This window comes from Acipenser ruthenus, chromosome 3 (assembly GCF_902713425.1).
Source record: "Acipenser ruthenus chromosome 3, fAciRut3.2 maternal haplotype, whole genome shotgun sequence".
In the NCBI taxonomy this organism is placed as follows: Eukaryota; Metazoa; Chordata; class Actinopteri; order Acipenseriformes; family Acipenseridae; genus Acipenser; species Acipenser ruthenus.
Genome location: NC_081191.1, coordinates 41,925,665 through 41,945,309, shown reverse-complemented (window position 1 = coordinate 41,945,309; position 19,645 = coordinate 41,925,665). Strand labels below are relative to the sequence as shown.

General features: G+C 40.6%; 1 protein-coding gene across 3 annotated transcripts in view; it reads left to right on the top strand.

Moving 5' to 3' along the window:
* The window catches only part of LOC117435229 (polypeptide N-acetylgalactosaminyltransferase 1), a 259,339-nt gene that overhangs the window by 143,704 nt on the left and 95,990 nt on the right, over nucleotides 1-19,645 (top strand). For all 3 annotated transcript variants that reach the window (XM_059012946.1, XM_034920767.2, XM_059012947.1), the window contains one exon: nucleotides 15,048-15,214. In XM_059012946.1, the coding sequence (XP_058868929.1) occupies nucleotides 15,048-15,214 (167 nt within the window). The remainder of the gene's footprint in view (nucleotides 1-15,047; nucleotides 15,215-19,645) is intronic.

The following is a 19,645-nucleotide window of genomic DNA, read 5'->3' as shown; positions in this document are numbered from 1 at the left end:
ATATTGCTTCTTCAGTAACTGTAGGTCACTGATCTACCACCATACCGTGTGTACCATGCATTATGCACCATACCATACTGTTTGCACCGTACTGTGCATTGCGCATCATACCGTGCAAGGGACAGCGTACGAGTTTTGGCACTGCCATTCGACCTCTTTCTAGCTCCCCATGCCTTTTCGAAGTGCATGGAGGCGATTCTGGGCCCCATTGAGACTTCAGAGTACTCAATTACCTGGACGACTGGCTCATTTGAGCTCAGTCTCCAGTGCAGGCAGTGGCTCACACGGAACTCGTCACAGACCACCTTCACCGATTTGGGTCTGTCAGTGAATCGTGCAAAGAACCAGCTCACACCCTTACAGACAGGCTCCTATTTAGGTGTGCGTCTGGATTCCAAGACCATGCTGTCCACTCTGTCGGAGGACAGTGTAGAGAATAGCTGCTTGTCTGGAGCTTTTTCAGCTAAACAAAAAGCTCACAGTAGTGATGTTTCAAAGGCTTCTAGGCTTGATGGCAGCAGCTTCCCAGACCCTTCCTTGGGGTCTTCTGCACATACGTTCTCTCCAAACCTGGTTCGACAGCAGGGTTTTTCAGCCCGCATTGAACCCAGGCCACCTGTTGACAGTGTCTCAGCACTGTCTGCAGGCACTATCCTGGTAGCCTGGGGTGCCGTGTGGAACGGCAGGGGAGCACAAGGAGTATGGAAACCCCCGTGGCAGGGTCTCCATATAAATATTTTGGAACTGCAGGCAGTGTTCCTAGCCTTGTAGAATTTTTTACAGCAGGTTCAAGGGAGACACATGCTTGTCCAGACAGACAACACTACCGTGGTGGCTTACATAAAGCACCAGGGCGGCCTCAGGTTCCCCAGTCTCCACCAGGTAGCTTGCATGCTGTTGCTTTGAGCACACCATCACCTCCTCGCACTGCGAAGAGTATATTTGGCAGGGGTGACGAACTGGGCAGCGGACCTCCTTTCAAGGGGAGTCCCCAGTGCCTCTGAATGGAGGCTTCACCCAGATATGGTGAGCCTCATTTGGCAACGATTCGGGAGAGCAAAGGTAGACCTTTTTGCCCCCCTAGAATCAACACTTTGTCCCCTCTGGTTCTCCATAACAGGAGCAGGGGACCTGCTGGCAATAGATGCCTTGGGGCACCATAGGCCGAGGCAGCCTCTGTATGCATTTCCACCACTCCACTGTGCCTGGAGAAGATCAGACAGGACCGGGCCAGGGTGCTATTAGTAACCCCTTATTGGACCAGGAGACTGTGGTTTTCAACCCTAATGTAATAATAATAATAATAATAATAATAATAATAATAATAATAATAATGTAGCCGTGGAGTTTACTGAAATGCCATGACCTACAGGCTTGGGGGACATTGTGGCATCCTGACCCATCAAGCCTGCAGCTCTGGGTCTGGCCCCTGAACGGCAACATTTGAGCCATCTGGGGTTATCTAATAGGGTCACCGACACCTTACAGAATGCCAGTGTCATCCACGCGTTCCCAGTATGGGTACAAGTGGGGCATGTTTCAAATGTGGTGCCTGCCTAAGGGTTTTGATCCCACAACCTGTCCCATGGCAGTTATACTGCAATTTTTATAAGACCTATCTGATGAGGGGAAATCCCCGTACATTTAAAGGTCTATTTGGCATCCATTTCGGCTTGTCATATTAAGATTGATTCAGTCTCCCCAGGAGCTTGTTTCCTGGCGGGCAATTTTTAAAGGGAGCTCAGCGGTTTCATCTGCTTATGAAGGACATTGTCCCTCGCTGGAGGCATACTGTGGTGCTGGAAGCACTTGCGAAGCCCCCCTTTGAGCCCTTGCATTCAGCGGAGCTGAAGTATTTATCTATGAAAGCAGCTTTCTTGCTTGCAATCACATCTGCTAAGTGGATGGGTGAGATGCAAGTTTTTTCAATTGCTAAAGCCTGCTTAATTTTTGCAGGAAACAGGACAACAGTTACACTCTGCACCAATCCTGCTTTTTTGCCGAAAACCATCTCGGCATTCCACATTAACCAGACGGTGGAGCTTGAGGCGCTTGTGGATAGAACTCAGAGTTGGAGGCAGTCTGAGCAGTTTTTTGTCTGTTATGGGGCTAAGTCCCATGGGGAATCTCTGTCTAAACAGAGGCTGTCAAGATGGATTACAGACACAGTTAAGACTGCATATGAGCGAGACAACTTGCCCCCGCCAGAAAAACTCACTGCCCATTCCACCAGGGGCATGGCAACATCGTGGGCTTTGTTCCCGGGCACATCTGTCAGGGGCATTTGCGATGGAGAAGTGTGGGCTACTCCCCATACTTGTACGCGATTCTATTGGCTGAATGTCGTGCATCCATAAAACCCTGGTTTTGGAACAAGAGTGTTAAGGGCGGCCTCAAGCTTGACTCTTACAACATAAACATAGAGGTGAGTTCTCCCTCAAATTTTTAGCCCTAGCTACTTGTACTGGGGTTCCTCATGGTAACGTGCAAGGTGGCTGTTGGCTTAGGCTTATAGCATTCCAGTTGGTCTGCAATATTGCCTTGCGACAGCTTTGGTATTCATACCCATGAGGTAATGGTTACCCTCTCTAACACACACTAAATTACACTGTTGTGGGATTCGAATCCCCTAAATGAGTCCCTGCTCTAAACACTAGGATCCTGGTATAAACACAGTGATCTCTAGTTGTTGGTTGCATTGTTTGCTTACCCTGGTTAAAACACACAGTTGTGAGGATTCCCAGCCAATTCCCCTCCAGCTTGCTAAAACAAAGAACAACCCAGACTGGCTTTACAGCCCCTTTTTTAAAGGGTTAATTGATAATCAATATTTAATCAACACCTGGCCACATGCAGCACATGAATTTCAATTAGGCAGAGAGGGAATTCTAATCCCCCAGCCCTTCCATATTTAACACAAACTGTATTTGCAAAAACTTTCAAATTAAATACATTTTCTTAACCAAAAAAAACCAAACATATTATTTACACATGGAGGGCCTCAGCCTTGCCACAGGTATGTACACTTAAAAGCAGACACTCTGCTGAAGTTGTGTTAAGTATTTGACACAACTTCTTGCCAAACTGGGGAAAAAATGTTTTGCTGCAAACAGAATAAGTCAATATAGGCACACAAACAAATGTCATTTGTTTTCATAATTTTGCCCATTTTTAAACTTCCTTTTTCTTGGCTAAAGGGCTAGGTGAGTAATATATAGATTACATAGTAATTTTAAATCTGTTAAGCCGGGCAGTGCTATTAGGTGATGACCTGTATGAGGGTTATTTCACTTGTCAAGAAGAGTTATGATTCAGGACCTCCGGTAGACAGTGTCTCATTAGTTCACACGCATGAAAATCCTGTCAGAAGCAAATCGGCTTGCCTTGAGTTACACAGCAACACTTCCCTGAGGATTAACAAAGCATAGCCAGTCTTACCATTGAACAATACAGTGGAGACCTTACAAACAAAGCAGATTATTCCCCTCTGCAGCCTGGGTAGAAAATAAGTGCATCTGAAATCTGAAACTTCCACTCCAGGAAGTAAGAAGCAGAAATATCAATATTTGTATTAAACTCTGGCCTTAAATATATCAGTCTTTCAGTCCACTGTTGCTTACACTACAGGATCGCCAACCTTTTTTGATGGCATGGGATAATTTAACTCTGGGGCTACGGTCATACTAAAACAACTCTATAGCTATAACTACTTTCTGCAATGGGTATACATTGCAGCAGCATTTTAGGAAGTCTAATCTTATTGAGAGATTTACTGTAACTTTGTCTTCTTTATTGACCCTCCGTGAATATTACCTTGCATTCATTGAAACCAATTACAGAATCACCGGGTGAATCACAATGTTCCAACTAACACTGGTGTGCTAAGTAGATGCAGAGTTTGATCTAAGGAAGCTCTTTTATTATCCTTAACTGTAAATAAAATTGTTTAAAATGTATTTATTTATGTATTTAATTATTTAACCAGGAAATTTACCCATTGAGACCACCACCAAAATGTATTAGGGGCAATAATTTTGAAATTACAAATACAACCAACACAATAAAATGTGTGGTTCAAGCTTGATCAGCAGCATTCAGAGATCAGAAAACATCATACATAGGATACCTATTTTTAAATGTGATTGTGAAATAAATGATTTTTTTTTTTTTTTTTTTAATAATAAAATTATAAATATGTAGCTATAGTAAGCACTTCAAGGAAATAAACTGTTCATTGTGAAGAGAACATAAAAAAAAAAAAAAATCTGTCATCATATCCAGAAACTGCAAACTAACAATTGTTAGGCTTTACATACTACGCACAATTGTTAGGCTTTACAGAGCCTACTACCGTTTCTCCTTTCATTATACCATTTACAGTGTTTTGAATACAGTCATCAGAAAGACTGCTGCGGGGCTTCTAAGTATGAGTATCTCTCCGGGCCTTCTAGTGTTAAATCGATTTTACTATTAACACGTTTCACAGTTGTGATTGAGATACACAAAGGGTTTAACAGATATCAATTGAATTTTTAAAGGAGAGTAAAAAAGTAGTCGGAAAACACAGACAATCAGAAGCCCTAAACATAAGTAATTTGCACAGACGTGAATGTCCCTAATTGGGGTGGTGACTTGAATTCAGGGTTGGCCAAATAACCGATGAGTCCCCCAGATGTGAGTGGGATATCTACATCCATTCCACAAATGTACAAGGAGTATCCTGTATTCAAGCATCAGTAATAAAACAAATTTAAATTAGATGGATGTAGTAATTGTAACAATTTAATATGCAATTAAAACCATGATTAACTAAGATTAATTTTTTTAAATTGTGAGATTAATCACGATTAATTTTTTTAATATATATATATATACATATGAATGTTTATTTTACAAATCAAAACAGGAAAATGTAAATAAAGAAACATTTGAACAGACATCGGTTTACAACATACATATTTATAAAACTGAAACAATAGCAATACATTTTTAACTTTTCAACAGCAATCGGTTTATTATCAGATGCGCAAAAGCAACTGAACAATGTAGATAAATAAACTCAGAAGACATTTTAAAGAAGCGCACAGCACAAGAAGTTATAAAAAAAGTCGAATTTATTTTTCTTTTTTTCTTTTTTTTGACAAAATGGTATTCCTTTACCTTGAGTCTAAGGCTGTTCACAATCAATACAGATAATGCGCTTCTCCACGTCGCCTTTCTGTACAGGGCACAGCTGCCCAAAGTTTTATTTTTATTGCACTTGCCAACCTGGCATTGGTGTCTCTTGTGGCTTTCAGTGGGGTTGCCATCTTCAGTTGTGGGTTCACGCTTGACAGTCTTCCTCTGTTCCAAATGCTTCTTGCAAAGTTCTTGTGCTAACTGTAAAATATATTCTCTACTTGGTAAATTCTTCTCCGTGCATTCTTTGTAAAGTACCCAGAAGTTGATGGCTGCTAGGTCCAATACATTGTAAAACACCTGAACAGGCCACCATCGGGAGCCCGCTTTCACTGAATTCTTCTGTGCCATCTGATCCAAAACATCAACTCCATATTTTCTTGCGTTGTAAAACTCCACGTTCTCTGGTATTTATTTTCACTAGTCCCAATGCTAATTGACTGACCAAAACAGCACAGCTGGCAAGCAGACGCAGCCAGTCATTCACTCAGGCAGAGAGTAGAGGCTAATCTAATTACAGCTAAACACATTGCGGACTAGTAAATAAAAATAATAAAGTAAAATACTGTTCTGTATAACCACAATACAACTGTTTTCTGTGTAGCCATTAATGTGACTGCTCCCGGGGCTTTTAGGTATAATGTAATATATCTCCTTTATTTCTGTACTCCCGCGTTTCATGCTTTGTGAGAATATTTAATACATATGGACAGAAAGGTACACGAACGCACAGCCCCATATGTGTTACACGACTGGAGAAAATTACATTTTAAAACCACAAACCGCCAAAATGACCGCCGCGGAGCTTCTAGTGTTAATTTATGTGGTTTATCTATGAAACAAGTCTTGGCGACTCATCTTTATTAATGTAAGTACAGTCACACAGAATGATTATAATAAAGTGTGTCCAGCATAAAATACTTTATTTTTCATTATAGCTTTAATAAAGATTAGTCTCTTATTAACATGAGGTGGTCTCGTTTGTATGTTCTGCTTGTTAATCAAAAATTAAGGCTTCAATGTTACTATTAACATGTTTCTCAATTGTGATTCGAAATACACAAATGGCTTAACAGGTATTAATTTAATTCTTAAAGGAGAGTAAAAAAGTCAGGGTAAAGCACCGAAAAAGCCCTACTTTGTTTCACAAGGAGCAGTCACAAAATTGAGGACTTTTGGGCTACACAACAAATCATTTACAGAAAGCCAATCGAAAGAAGTAAGTTTTAAGATTAGATTTAAAAACATCATCTGAGTCACAATTTTTTAAATAGCCTGGCAGAATGTTCCATAGGCGTGGGGCTAAAGAGCCGAAAGCCTGATCACCCACAGAGCGCAGACGAGTCCTAGGCACAGACACAAGAACATTATTACCAGATCTCAATTTTCATTTAGGTATGTGATACTGAAGGAGATCACTAAGACAGGCAGGGCCTTGAGAATGTAAGGTTTATTAAGTTAGTAATAACACCTTAAAATCAATCCGATATTTGACTGGCAGCCAGTGGAGAGAAGCAAGGACAGGAGATATATGCTCATGTTTCTTGGTCTTAGCAGCACTATTTTCAACATATTGTAACCTGTTGATAACCTTAGAGCAGATACCTGCAAAAACAGCATTACAGTAATCCAATCTTGATGAAATAAAGGCATGTGTAAGCTTTTCTGCATCAGTCATAGATAATGAGGATCTTAGTCTAGAAATGTTCCTAAGGTGGAAGAAAGACACTTTGCAGACATTCTTAATATGATCCTCAAATCATAACTAGGGTCAAATCTCACACCAAGATTGGGCCTGATCTCATGTCCATCAATTTCAAGGCTAAAATCAGCTGCCGTTGAGATCTGATCCAGCGAACCCACTAACATTACCTCACTTTTGCTGCAATTAAGCTGTAAGAAGTTTTGCTGCAACCATGTTTTTATTTCGGCTAAACAATTATTCAAGAGAGAGACAGCCACATTAATATCTGGTGTAGTTTTTAAATAAAGTTGACTGTCATCTGCATAACAATGGAATTGAATACCATGTTGGCTGATTATTTGACCAAGAGGGAATAAATAAATACTAAATAAAACTGGTCCCAAAACAGAGCCCTGTGGGACACCAGTTTTCAATGGGCAAACATCAGATTTAGTCCCACTCAATGTAACAGACTGTGTTCTATCAGAAGGATAAGATGTGAACCACTGCAAAACTATACCAGAAAGACCAATCACAGATATCAAACGGTGTAACAAAATTTTGTGATTTACAGTATGAAAAGCAGCACTTAGATCTAAAAGAACCAGGATAGATGGTGAACCAGAGTCTGCAGCCATCAGTAAGTCAATAACTACCTTAACTCAAGCAGTTTCAGTACTATGGGCGGGTCTGAACCCAGACTGAAAGGTTTTGTAAAGCTGATTTGATACCAAATGGGACTGTAATTGTGCTGCTACAACCCGTTCTAAAACTTTGGCCAGGAAGAGTAAGTTAGAAATGGGCCTATAATTGCAGAACGCAGAGGCATCTAAAGTGGACATTTTAAGCAGTGGTATAATAGCAGCCAATTTAAATCCTGAGGGCACTACTCCAGAATTGAAAGATTTATTAATAAGATTAGTAATGAAGGAACCCAAGGCTGAAAAACAGGACTTAAACAAGGAAGTGGGAATGCGATCTAAGAGTTTTCATCTTTGTGACTGTGTCAAACAAGACAGATAGAGTAACCTCAGCAAAGTTTGAGGTAAGGATAAGGGTCCAGTAAGGATAAGTGTATTTTCAATTGAAACAATACCAGTGTTGTCGCCCAATAATTGAAGCCTTATGTTTTCAATTTTGTTATTAAAAAACTCCATAAAGTAATTACACTGATCGGTCGTGGCTGGTAATGGAGGTGCCTCAATTGGTTTTAACATTTGATGGATAGTGGAAAAGAGCAGCCTGGGGTTACCACGGCCACCCTCTATGAGATTTGAATAAAATAATGATTCTGCAGACTTTAAAGAGGCAAAATAATCTTGTTGATGTTGTTTAAAAGATTGTAGATGAACAGGAAGACCTGTCTTCCTCCACAGATGCTCCAACTTATGGTCTGTAGATTTCATGGTACGCAGCTGTGCAGTATACCATGGAGAAGATCGCCAGAAAGACACAAAATGTTTTTTTTTTCTGGAGCAAAATATTCTAAAGTGTCACTCAAATAGTTATTATACTTGTCCACCATATCTGTCAGAGAAAACTCATTGTATTCTGAAAGGAGCGCATCCTTCACTTTATCAGAAAACAGTGCTGTATCAATAGATTTTACATTGTAAAATTGCATGGCACGCTTAGTAACAAACAGGGATGCAAATCAAACAATACAGCCATGTGGTCAGAGATATCAAGCTCCTGAACATTAATGATAGTAATAACAAGGTCTAATGTGTGCCCACGATTATGTGTAGGAGCATTTACATGTTGAGAGAGGCCAAAACATTCCAAATAGTTCTGGAAATCAACAGCTAAGGGGTAATTCATAGTGTCCACATGAATATTAAAATCACCTAAAATAAGAATTCTGTTTAGGGGTGGACACAATGAAGAAACAAGATCAGAAAATTCAGCTAAAAAAGAAGAGTTAAATCTGGGAGGGCGATAGACAAATAAAATTACTAATGGCTGAGATGTTTTTAATTTGAAAGCCAAGCACTCAAAATAACTCAAATGAGGAACAAGGAATAAGCTAAGTTGGATATCAGTGTGATAAAATATAGCTAAGCCCCAACCCTGACCTGTAATCCTAGCTTTTTCTAAGCAACTGTAACCAGGCGGCTTTACCTTGTTCAATATGAAATAATCGCCGTCATGATGCCAAGTTTCAGTTACACACAGAATATCAAGCTGATTATCGGAGATATAGTCATTAAGAATTAAAGTCTTATTTGTAAGAGACTGAGCATTAAAAAGTGCCAAGCTGTGTATCCATAAATGCACACAGTCCCGACTCTATTGCATAATGGTTAAGATACTCACTTGCGGTTGCCAGTTCGCACCCAGCCCCTGCCTTGTCTTTCTTTTCCTCATTCCAAGTAGTGATATCATTCTGTGACCTTGTAACTCTGTTGTCCCAGTATTGAGCATTGGAAAGTCGCAAGTGGGTCAAGACGGGTCAAGCCTGCAGATAGCTGCAATGCATTGTGGCATACAGATGTGCTACAGTGGCCAAAATCACAGAAACACTAAATAACAGTCTAATATAGAGATTTCTTTCCTACATTGAATGGTTTTCATTTAAGATTAAACATTTCCAATACCTGTGCTCTAACGAGATTTGTGAAAAATGTCCCAGTCTCTATTACTTCTCCCATGTAAGCACTCTTATGATGTTGTGTCTGCGGAACATGGAAATATAATGCAGCCGTAATTTTTCTGACCCATTCCAGTTTGTGTAAGAGTGATACAATGGGAGCGCAGCAGAGGAAATCCACTGTTTTTGTTACAGCTGGAACAAAGCAGCTCAGAAAAATAGGATGCATGCTAATATTTCCTTTACATTTCCTGTTTGCTGATGTGAGGTTGTCAGCTCTGACCACACTGCTATTTGATCTGCAGGATTGTTTTTCAGATTATTAACAAGCAAAGCCACCTCAGGGCCTTTTGAGTGCAGCATCTCCTGAATTATTTAATGCTAATTTTTTTTTGTTTTGTTTAAAAGGTATCCCAGCATTGATAAGCAAGATTGATGAAGGTGTTTGATTGCTCAACCTTTTCTAATTTGAAAACGTAAAAGGTCCTCAAATCGTATTCCTTCTTAAGTACTTAGGCCTGATGTGTTAATTTGATTAAGTAATTATGTCCTGAGAGATTTGTTTTATGTGTGAAGACAGATTCCCCCGGTTTTTGGCTGCCACGTGGAAAGAGCAGCACTCCCCAGCCACTGCTGGTCGACTTGGGTAAACAGGAAGCTGTCAGGAAACTGCAGCGTGTGGACAGCTTGTGACCCTGAGCACTGCCAGAGACACTGCACAGCACACATTCTCACTGTTGACAAAACATACAGTAGGGGTTTGTCGCCGTCTTTTGTAATAGTTTATTGCTAGCTTCAATTTTATTTGTAAAAGAGGGTATGAGGTTTGTCTTTACATAGAGAATGTGAGGGATATGAAATGGGTTTCCTAGCCATGTTGCTGGTGCTGAATCATTGGAATATGTTTTTACCAATTACTGTGCTAGGAACTGGATGAGCACTGATGGGCCAAATTGCCTCTTGTCGTTCTTAAATTTTCTTATGTAATTAAGGAGCTTTTGTGGTTTTGAGACTTAAAATGTTGCCACTCTGATAGAAACATGCCACAAATTTAATTGCAAAGTGTAGTAAAACATTTTAATAAAAGATGAAGCACAGCCAAGCATGCTAAATGTATGTATTATTTAAAATGTACACACACCATGAAACACACATGGTTATAACCATAGCAAATCAGAAATAGCATAGTGAGAAGATTAACCTGAATTTCACAGTAACAGCAGTTGGCTGTCATTTTTTGATCACTTGACGGCTTTCACAAACTCTATCTGCTTTAATATTAATCAGTGTTATTATTATTATTATTTGTTTATTTAGCAGACGCCTTTATCCAAGGCAACTTACAGGGACTAGGGTGTGTGAACTATGCATCAGCTGCAGAGTCACTTACAATTACGTCTCACCCTAAGTGACTTGCTCAGGGTCACACAATGAGTCGGTGGCTGAGGTGGGATTTGAACCGGGGACCTCCTGGTTACAAGCCCTTTTCTTTAACCACTGGACCACACAGCCTCCTGTTGACACTTAGACTGCCAGTCTTGTAAACTAGGTTAAAAAAAAGGGTAGCGTTAGCTGAAAGTTGTGGGTACAGTTAGTAAATTATCATATTGTGTACTCTGTTGAGGTTATTAGTCCGTATCACAGGAACTACTCTCCAATCCAGTCACGAGAACTACTCTCCAATCCAGTCACAGGACCTACTCTCCAATCCAGTCACAGGAAATACTCTCCAATCCAGTCACAGGAACTACTCTCCAATCCAGTCACAGGAACTACTCTCCAATCCAGTCACAGGAACTACTCTCCAATCCAGTCACGAGAACTACTCTCCAATCCAGTCACAGGAACTACTCTCCAATCCAGTCACGAGAACTACTCTCCAATCCAGTCACAGGACCTACTCTCCAATCCAGTCACAGGACCTACTCTCCAATCCAGTCACAGGACCTACTCTCCAATCCAGTCACAGGACCTACTCTCCAATCCAGTCACAGGAACTACTCTCCAATCCAGTCACAGGAACTACTCTCCAATCCAGTCACAGGACCTACTCTCCAATCCAGTCACAGGAACTACTCTCCAATCCAGTCACAGGAACTACTCTCCAATCCAGTCACAGGAACTACTCTCCAATCCAGTCACAGGAACTACTCTCCAATCCAGTCACAGGAACTACTCTCCAATCCAGTCACAGGAACTACTCTCCAATCCAGTCACAGGAACTACTCTCCAATCCAGTCACAGGAACTACTCTCCAATCCAGTCACAGGAACTACTCTCCAATCCAGTCACGAGAACTACTCTCCAATCCAGTCACAGGAACTACTCTCCAATCCAGTCACAGGAACTACTCTCCAATCCAGTCACGAGAACTACTCTCCAATCCAGTCACGAGAACTACTCTCCAATCCAGTCACGAGAACTACTCTCCAATCCAGTCACGAGAACTACTCTCCAATCCAGTCACGAGAACTACTCTCCAATCCAGTCACAGGAACTACTCTCCAATCCAGTCACAGGAACTACTCTCCAATCCAGTCACAGGAACTACTCTCCAATCCAGTCACAGGAACTACTCTCCAATCCAGTCACAGGAACTACTCTCCAATCCAGTCACGAGAACTACTCTCCAATCCAGTCACAGGAACTACTCTCCAATCCAGTCACAGGAACTACTCTCCAATCCAGTCACGAGAACTACTCTCCAATCCAGTCACGAGAACTACTCTCCAATCCAGTCACGAGAACTACTCTCCAATCCAGTCGCAGGAACTACTCTCCAATCCAGTCACGAGAACTACTCTCCAATCCAGTCACAGGAACTACTCTCCAATCCAGTCACAGGAACTACTCCCACAGTCACAGGACCTACTCTCCAATCCAGTTGCAGGAACTACTCTCCTATTCAGTTGCAGGAACTCCTCCCACAGTCACAGGAATTATTCTCCAATCCAGTCACAGGAACTACTCTCTAATCAAGTCACGAGAACTACTCTCCAATCCAGTCACAGGAACTACTCCCACAGTCACAGGACCTACTCTCCAATCCAGTCACAGGAACTACTCTCCTATCCAGTCACAGGAACTACTCTCCAATCCAGTCACGAGAACTACTCTCCAATCCAGTCACAGGAACTACTCCCACAGTCACAGGACCTACTCTCCAATCCAGTCACAGGAACTACTCTCCAATCCAGTCACAGGAACTACTCTCCAATCCAGTCACGAGAACTACTCTCCAATCCAGTCACAGGAACTACTCTCCAATCCAGTCACGAGAACTACTCTCCAATCCAGTCACGAGAACTACTCTCCAATCCAGTCACAGGAACTACTCTCCAATCCAGTCACAGGAACTACTCTCCAATCCAGTCACAGGAACTACTCTCCAATCCAGTCACAGGACCTACTCTCCAATCCAGTCGCAGGAACTACTCTCCAATCCAGTCACGAGAACTACTCTCCAATCCAGTCACAGGAACTACTCTCCAATCCAGTCACAGGAACTACTCCCACAGTCACAGGACCTACTCTCCAATCCAGTTGCAGGAACTACTCTCCTATTCAGTCGCAGGAACTCCTCCCACAGTCACAGGAATTATTCTCCAATCCAGTCACAGGAACTACTCTCTAATCAAGTCACGAGAACTACTCTCCAATCCAGTCACAGGAACTACTCCCACAGTCACAGGACCTACTCTCCAATCCAGTCGCAGGAACTACTCTCCTATCCAGTCGCAGGAACTCCTCCCACACTCACAGGAATTATTCTCCAATCCAGTCACAGGAACTACTCTCCAATCCAGTCACAGGAACTACTCTCCAATCCAGTCACAGGAACTACTCTCCAATCCAGTCGCAGGAACTACTCTCCAATCCAGTCGCAGGAACTACTCTCCAATCCAGTCACAGGAACTACTCTCCAATCCAGTCACAGGAACTACTCTCCAATCCAGTCACAGGAACTACTCTCCAATCCAGTCACAGGAACTACTCTCCAATCCAGTCGCAGGAACTACTCTCCAATCCAGTCGCAGGAACTACTCTCCAATCCAATCACAGGAACTACTCTCCAATCCAGTCACAGGAACTACTCCCACAGTCGATTTAGCTGATTTGAATTGATTCTTCCATTGCTACAGTACATGTTTCACTTGCACTGTTGAAGTGCTTTCTGATTTCTACAAAAAGTAACTGTTGTTTTTTTCCACATAGAATGTAATCCGTTACCAGAATTTGTTACCTGTCTGAAAAGGACTAACTTTTAGTATAGCAGACACTAATGATGGCAGATAGCTGTGAAGTCACTGTAATATGATGAGGTAGCACTGTATTATGCGATATTGAACACTGTAAATCTGTAATTATAACTATCTTACTAGGATACTTGATTTTACGGTTTTGCTAAATAAACAAAACAAAACTACCTCTTTTCATGAGCTTGGATGAAAAGGGATACTCCATTTCAGCACAGAGCCCTCAGATACTGTAGTTATTCACTTTTCTTTTAAAACCAGCTAACCGCATGACAAAAGTACAAGGAGCAGGAAGGAATGAAGGCAGCATGGTTTATATTCTGAGCTTGTCACTGACAGCTCTCTCTGCAGCAAGTAGCAAAAACATTCTGAGATGATACAGGCTTATGGCAAACTCATTGCGTCAGTCTGGAAATAGTGTTGTGATAGAGAACTCATTGTTGGCACTGCATTGCATTCAGGATACTGATCAGTGTATTGATGAGTGGTGTATTTTTGATCAGAGCAAGTTTTGAAAGTATTTATCCTCTTGTTATATTTTCAGTAGCAGCAGAACCAGTCTGGATAAGCATCATGTCCTGATCTGATTCAGATCAAATGTTGTACAAATACACAGTTGGGTATCAACTTGATTCCTATACATTATGTATTTTCAAATAACTACTGTAGGGTGCATCTGCTGTCTTCCACATTGCACAGTGCAGTAGCTATGATGCTGTTGTCTGTATAACATAAAAGTTATTAGTTAAAATCAGCCTTAGCCTTAAAATACAATTCTATCCAGTCAAGTACACTCCAGATAGTTTTGGTTATTTTAATACAGTAGAAAGAGTTGTTTTCTTAGTTAGACAGACAATCAATTATGGGTCATGCTTAATTTATCACTAAATGTAATGTTCTTCGACTGACTTCAGACAGGTTGTGTCTACACCTTGGAAACTGGTTTTGGAGCATTTTCATTAATCCTGAAGCACAAAGGTGATCTGCTGGGTGTTCTAGATCATCAATCATCTTCCAACTTTACCGTCCTTGGCAGTCGAGGAGCTGTAGCTCAGAGAGGAAGAATGTTAGCAACTTAAGTGCTCCTTCACAGCTGTAAATCCAGAATTGGAAATAGCCATTAGTTCAGTACTCCGTTATTTAACAATTCACTAATTCAAGTTAATTCACAGTTGATTCCAACCTACTGTATGCAGTTATATCAATACAACCACTCAGGTGCTCATCACTGTAATAATATACAGAAACTTTTAGTACAGCTGACACTGATGAAGGCAAATACCCGAAGCATTGTTGCAAAAGACGTGTTGTGAATGTGCTCTTTTCTGTTTGGTTTCAGGTGTAAGAACAAGCTGTACCAAGACGACCTGCCTCGCACGAGCGTCGTGATCGTGTTTCACAATGAGGCGTGGAGCACGCTGCTGCGCACGGTGCAGAGTGTCATCAATCGCTCACCACGCCACCTGCTGGAGGAAGTGGTTCTGGTGGACGACGCCAGCGAGAGGGGTAAGACAGATGGTCAGAGAGCAAGAGGCAGGGGAAGTATCAGGCATGCTCAGTGAGGATACTGTCGCCTTGCAGCTCAAACAAAGGAAGCATAGAGTTTCCCCAGGCGGGGGAAGGTTGTCCATGTGTTAATTATAGCCTGTAAAATAAAAAAAAGAAATATTGGATGACAAAAATAGCCTAACCTGAAGCAATTTTGTGCCGTGCTGTGAATCTCCTGAGTCAGGCTTATGGCTCCCAGCTTCCAGGCCAGCCTGTCACTGCAAGGAGGAATCTGGATTGGGTGCAGTTGAAGAGTTAATTGGCTTAATATGCTTCTCTGTGGGAATATTACCTTGTAATTATGCTCTCTGCTGTTGACAGGGTGCTTCCCTTTTATCCAAACAACTCCACCAGCCAAAAATGAGTGACTTTGTTTCCTGTTTTCCACTGTGATGTAATGATAATAATGAACATGTCGTGTCCATGGTGACTCTTCTTATTTTAAGAGATGTCAACTGTGCAACATGATTTCTGTTAATGTGAGACACCCGACACACAACGTATTAACATACAGACGTGCTCAAGTTTGTTGGTACCCTTACAGCTCATTGAAATAATGCTTCATTCCTCCTGAAAAGTGATGAAATTAAAAGCTATTTTATCATGTATACTTGCATGCCTTTGGTATGTCATAGAATAAAGCAAAGAAGCTGTGAAAAGAGATGAATTATTGCTTATTCTACAAAGATATTCTAAAATGGCCTGGACACATTTGTTGGTACCCCTTAGAAAAGATAATAAATAATTGGATTATAGTGATATTTCAAACTAATTAGTTTCTTTAATTAGTATCACACATGTCTCCAATCTTGTAATCAGTCATTTAGCCTATTTAAATGGAGAAAAGTAGTCACTGTGCTGTTTGGTATCATTGTGTGCACCACACTGAACATGGACCAGAGAAAGCAAAGGAGAGAGTTGTCTGAGGAGATCAGAAAGAAAATAATAGACAAGCATGGTAAAGGTAAAGGCTACACGACCATCTCCAAGCAGCTTGATGTTCCTGTGACAACAGTTGCAAAGATTATTAAGAAGTTTAAGGTCCATGGAACTGTAGCCAACCTCCCTGGGCGCGGCCGCAAGAGGAAAATCGACCCCAGATTGAACAGAAGGATAGTACGAATGGTAGAAAAAGAACCAAGGATAACTGCCAAAGAGATACAAGCTGAACTCCAAGGTGAAGGTACGTCAGTTTCTGATCACACCATCCGTCGCTTTTTGAGCGAAAGTGGGCTCCATACAAGAAGGAGGACTCCACTTGACAGAAAAACATAAAGCCAGACTGGAATTTGCTAAAATGCATATTGACAAGCCACAATCCTTCTGGGAGAATGTCCTTTGGACAGATGAGTCAAAACTAGAGCTTTTTGGCAAGTCACATCAGCTCTATGTTCACAGATGAAAAAATGAAGCTTTCAAAGAAAATAACACCATACCTACAGTGAAACATGGAGGAGGCTCAGTTATGTTTTGGGGCTGCTTTGCTGCGCCTGGCACAGGGTGCCTTGAATCTGTGCAGGGCACAATGAAATCTCAAGACTATCAAAGCATTCTGGAGCGAAACGTACTGCCCAGTGTCAGAAAGCTCTGTCTCAGTCGCAGGTCATGGGTCCTCCAACAGGATAATGACCCAAAACACACAGCTAAAAGCACCCAAGAATGGATAAGAACAAAACATTGGAATATTCTGAAGTAGCCTTCTATGAGTCCTGATCTGAATCCTATCGAACATCTATGGAAAGAGCTGAAACTTGCAGTCTGGAGAAGGCACCCATCAAACCTGAGACAGCTGGAGCAGTTTGCTCAGGAAGAGTGGGCCAAACTACCTGTTAACAGGTGCAGAAGTCTCATTGACAGCTACAGAAAACGTTTGATTGCAGTGATTGCCTCTAAAGGTTGTGCAACAAAATATTAGGTTAGCGGCCCCATCATTTTTGGCCATGCCATTTTCATTTGTTTTATTATTTACAATATTATAATTGGATGCCAATTACTTTTGTCAGTTTCAAGTTATTTCAGAGAAAATTGTGCATTCTTCGTTTTTTGTGGAGGGGTACCAACAAAGTTGAGCACGTCTGTACATCACAAGAAATAAAGATTGTACTCATGAACTACTTAAACATGAAAAAAACACTTTAGTACAGGGCATATGTTCTATTCATTTGATCTGTTAGTTAATGTTCAGCAGCTCTAATCAACCACTCGCAGCAGCTTATCCCAGTAGGCTCTTTATACCACCAGGTAAGGGCCATGGGCAAAAACAGGCAATAAGCGAGGGTGGCGTTATAGTGAAGGTCAATAAAAAAAACACACACACACAACCTTCTATGTTTGCAATAAATTCAAACATTTTAATTTTTTAGTTATACAATTACAGTATCTCCAGGCCATTTTAATAAAACATGAATCTTTTTTTTTTAAACTACAGTACTAGTTTACTAGCACAACAGTATATACGTTTTGTCGTCTTTTCCTATCTGGATAAAACATACATGGTTACTGTGACAGGGTGGCTGAGTCTTGACATCAGGTCAGAAGCAGGAACTATAAAACTGACACCAAATACTGGAGATCAAAATAAATGACGCGGCGCGCCGTTTTATTTTTAAATAACAAATATAAATAAAAGGTTTAAACACAAAAAGACTTGCTCACAGAGCGAAATAAAAAGGTTAAACAAAACAAATCTCGAACACAAAATACTACAAAACAACACAGGTCAGGCTGGGCAACTGCTGTCACTGTTCCTGTATTTAATTTTTAAGTTTAGTTTTCTCTTGCTCCTCGCTCTCTCTCCGCTCCTCTCATACACCCACAGCGAGGGTAGAGAGCTGCAGGCTTTTATGCAGGTGACCATCTCCCGATTTACAACACTTAATTAATTCAGGAGATGGCCACCTTCTGCACGAGTTTATTAATTATTCCTGGCAGAGGATGAGCACCAATCTCGCCTCTGCCAGAACACGTTTTAAAATAAACAAAACCGCACGGCTACGCCGTTATATATAAATACAAATAAACAACAACAAAACATATGGCGCACGGCTCTCGCCGTCATATTTACACACTAAATCATAATAATAATAATAATAATAATAATAATAATAATAATACAAAATAACACAGGGGCGGAGGAGGAAACCCCGTTCTAAAAATAAATAAACAGAACACTGTACAGGACTCCTTGCCCTGTTACAGTTACTTTTGAGAAACAGTTTATACTTTTAAATAAATAAATAAATAAATAAATAAATAAATAAAACACTCATTTAGTTTAAAATCACCCAAACAACAATTCCATAAAAACAAAAAAGTGTGGTTTTTTTTTTTGGTTTGTTTTTCTACTGTACTGTCATTTGAACTTTACTGTTTGTGGCATGACTGTAAGCCTGCTGAATACTATCCCCCATTGAACGATGCCATCTATTTATTTCACAAAGCAATTTAAGCTCAATAGCGTTCTTTTTTAAAAAAAGTTAAAAAAAAAAAAACATTGAATGTGTACAGCCAAACACTTTTTTTAAACGAAAAGTAATATATATATATGTAAACTTGCATGTAAACAAACAAACCTCTTACCGTACTTTTTTTTTTTAACATTTACTGTGGTTTATAAAAGTCACTTATTTTAGACCGCGTCAAGCCTTTTTCAGGTTAAACAAATCAACCCGTTCCATCACGTTAAGCCATTTGCTTTTATCCATTACAATGTCTCCAATTGTACTTCGATTAACAGTATGCCGTAGGCGAGAAAAACGTTTACAATGTCTTGCTTTCTTATTTTCAGATGCATACATGCAATTTTTAGGCTTCCAAGCCGTAGGCTGGGAAAGCCTATTGTTTTTGTTAGGATTATTATTATTATTATTATTATTATTATTATTATTATTATTTATTTTTTTTTTTTTTTCTGCCAAAACATGCTCAAAAACTCACGAAATTCGGTACACTGGTAGATGCCTATGGATGATAGTCTGTGATATTTAGCAAATTTGCGCAAGTCACATGGTTCGGCAGCCATATTGGATTTTGCGGAATTTGTTAAAACGCCTATGTATCGGAAACCGCTTACTGCAGAGTTCTGAAAATTGCTATACATGTTGAGGGATAGTCCATGATTAACTGTAATATGTATTACTGTGCTTGACCTAAATTCAGGAACTGCTCTTTTCATCTAGCTTCCAGTCACAGAGATAATAAAGCCTAAGTGAGATCAGGCAAAATATCTTTACAGAAGTACGAGCCAGCGACATCTGATGTACAGCTGTGTATTGCCAGTAATACAGCAGAGAACCTCTGGATCTTTTCTGTTTTATTCATTAAGAAACAATGGCAGTTTGTTATGCATGTATACAACTTCTCAGGCGATATGGACATGAATGAATATCT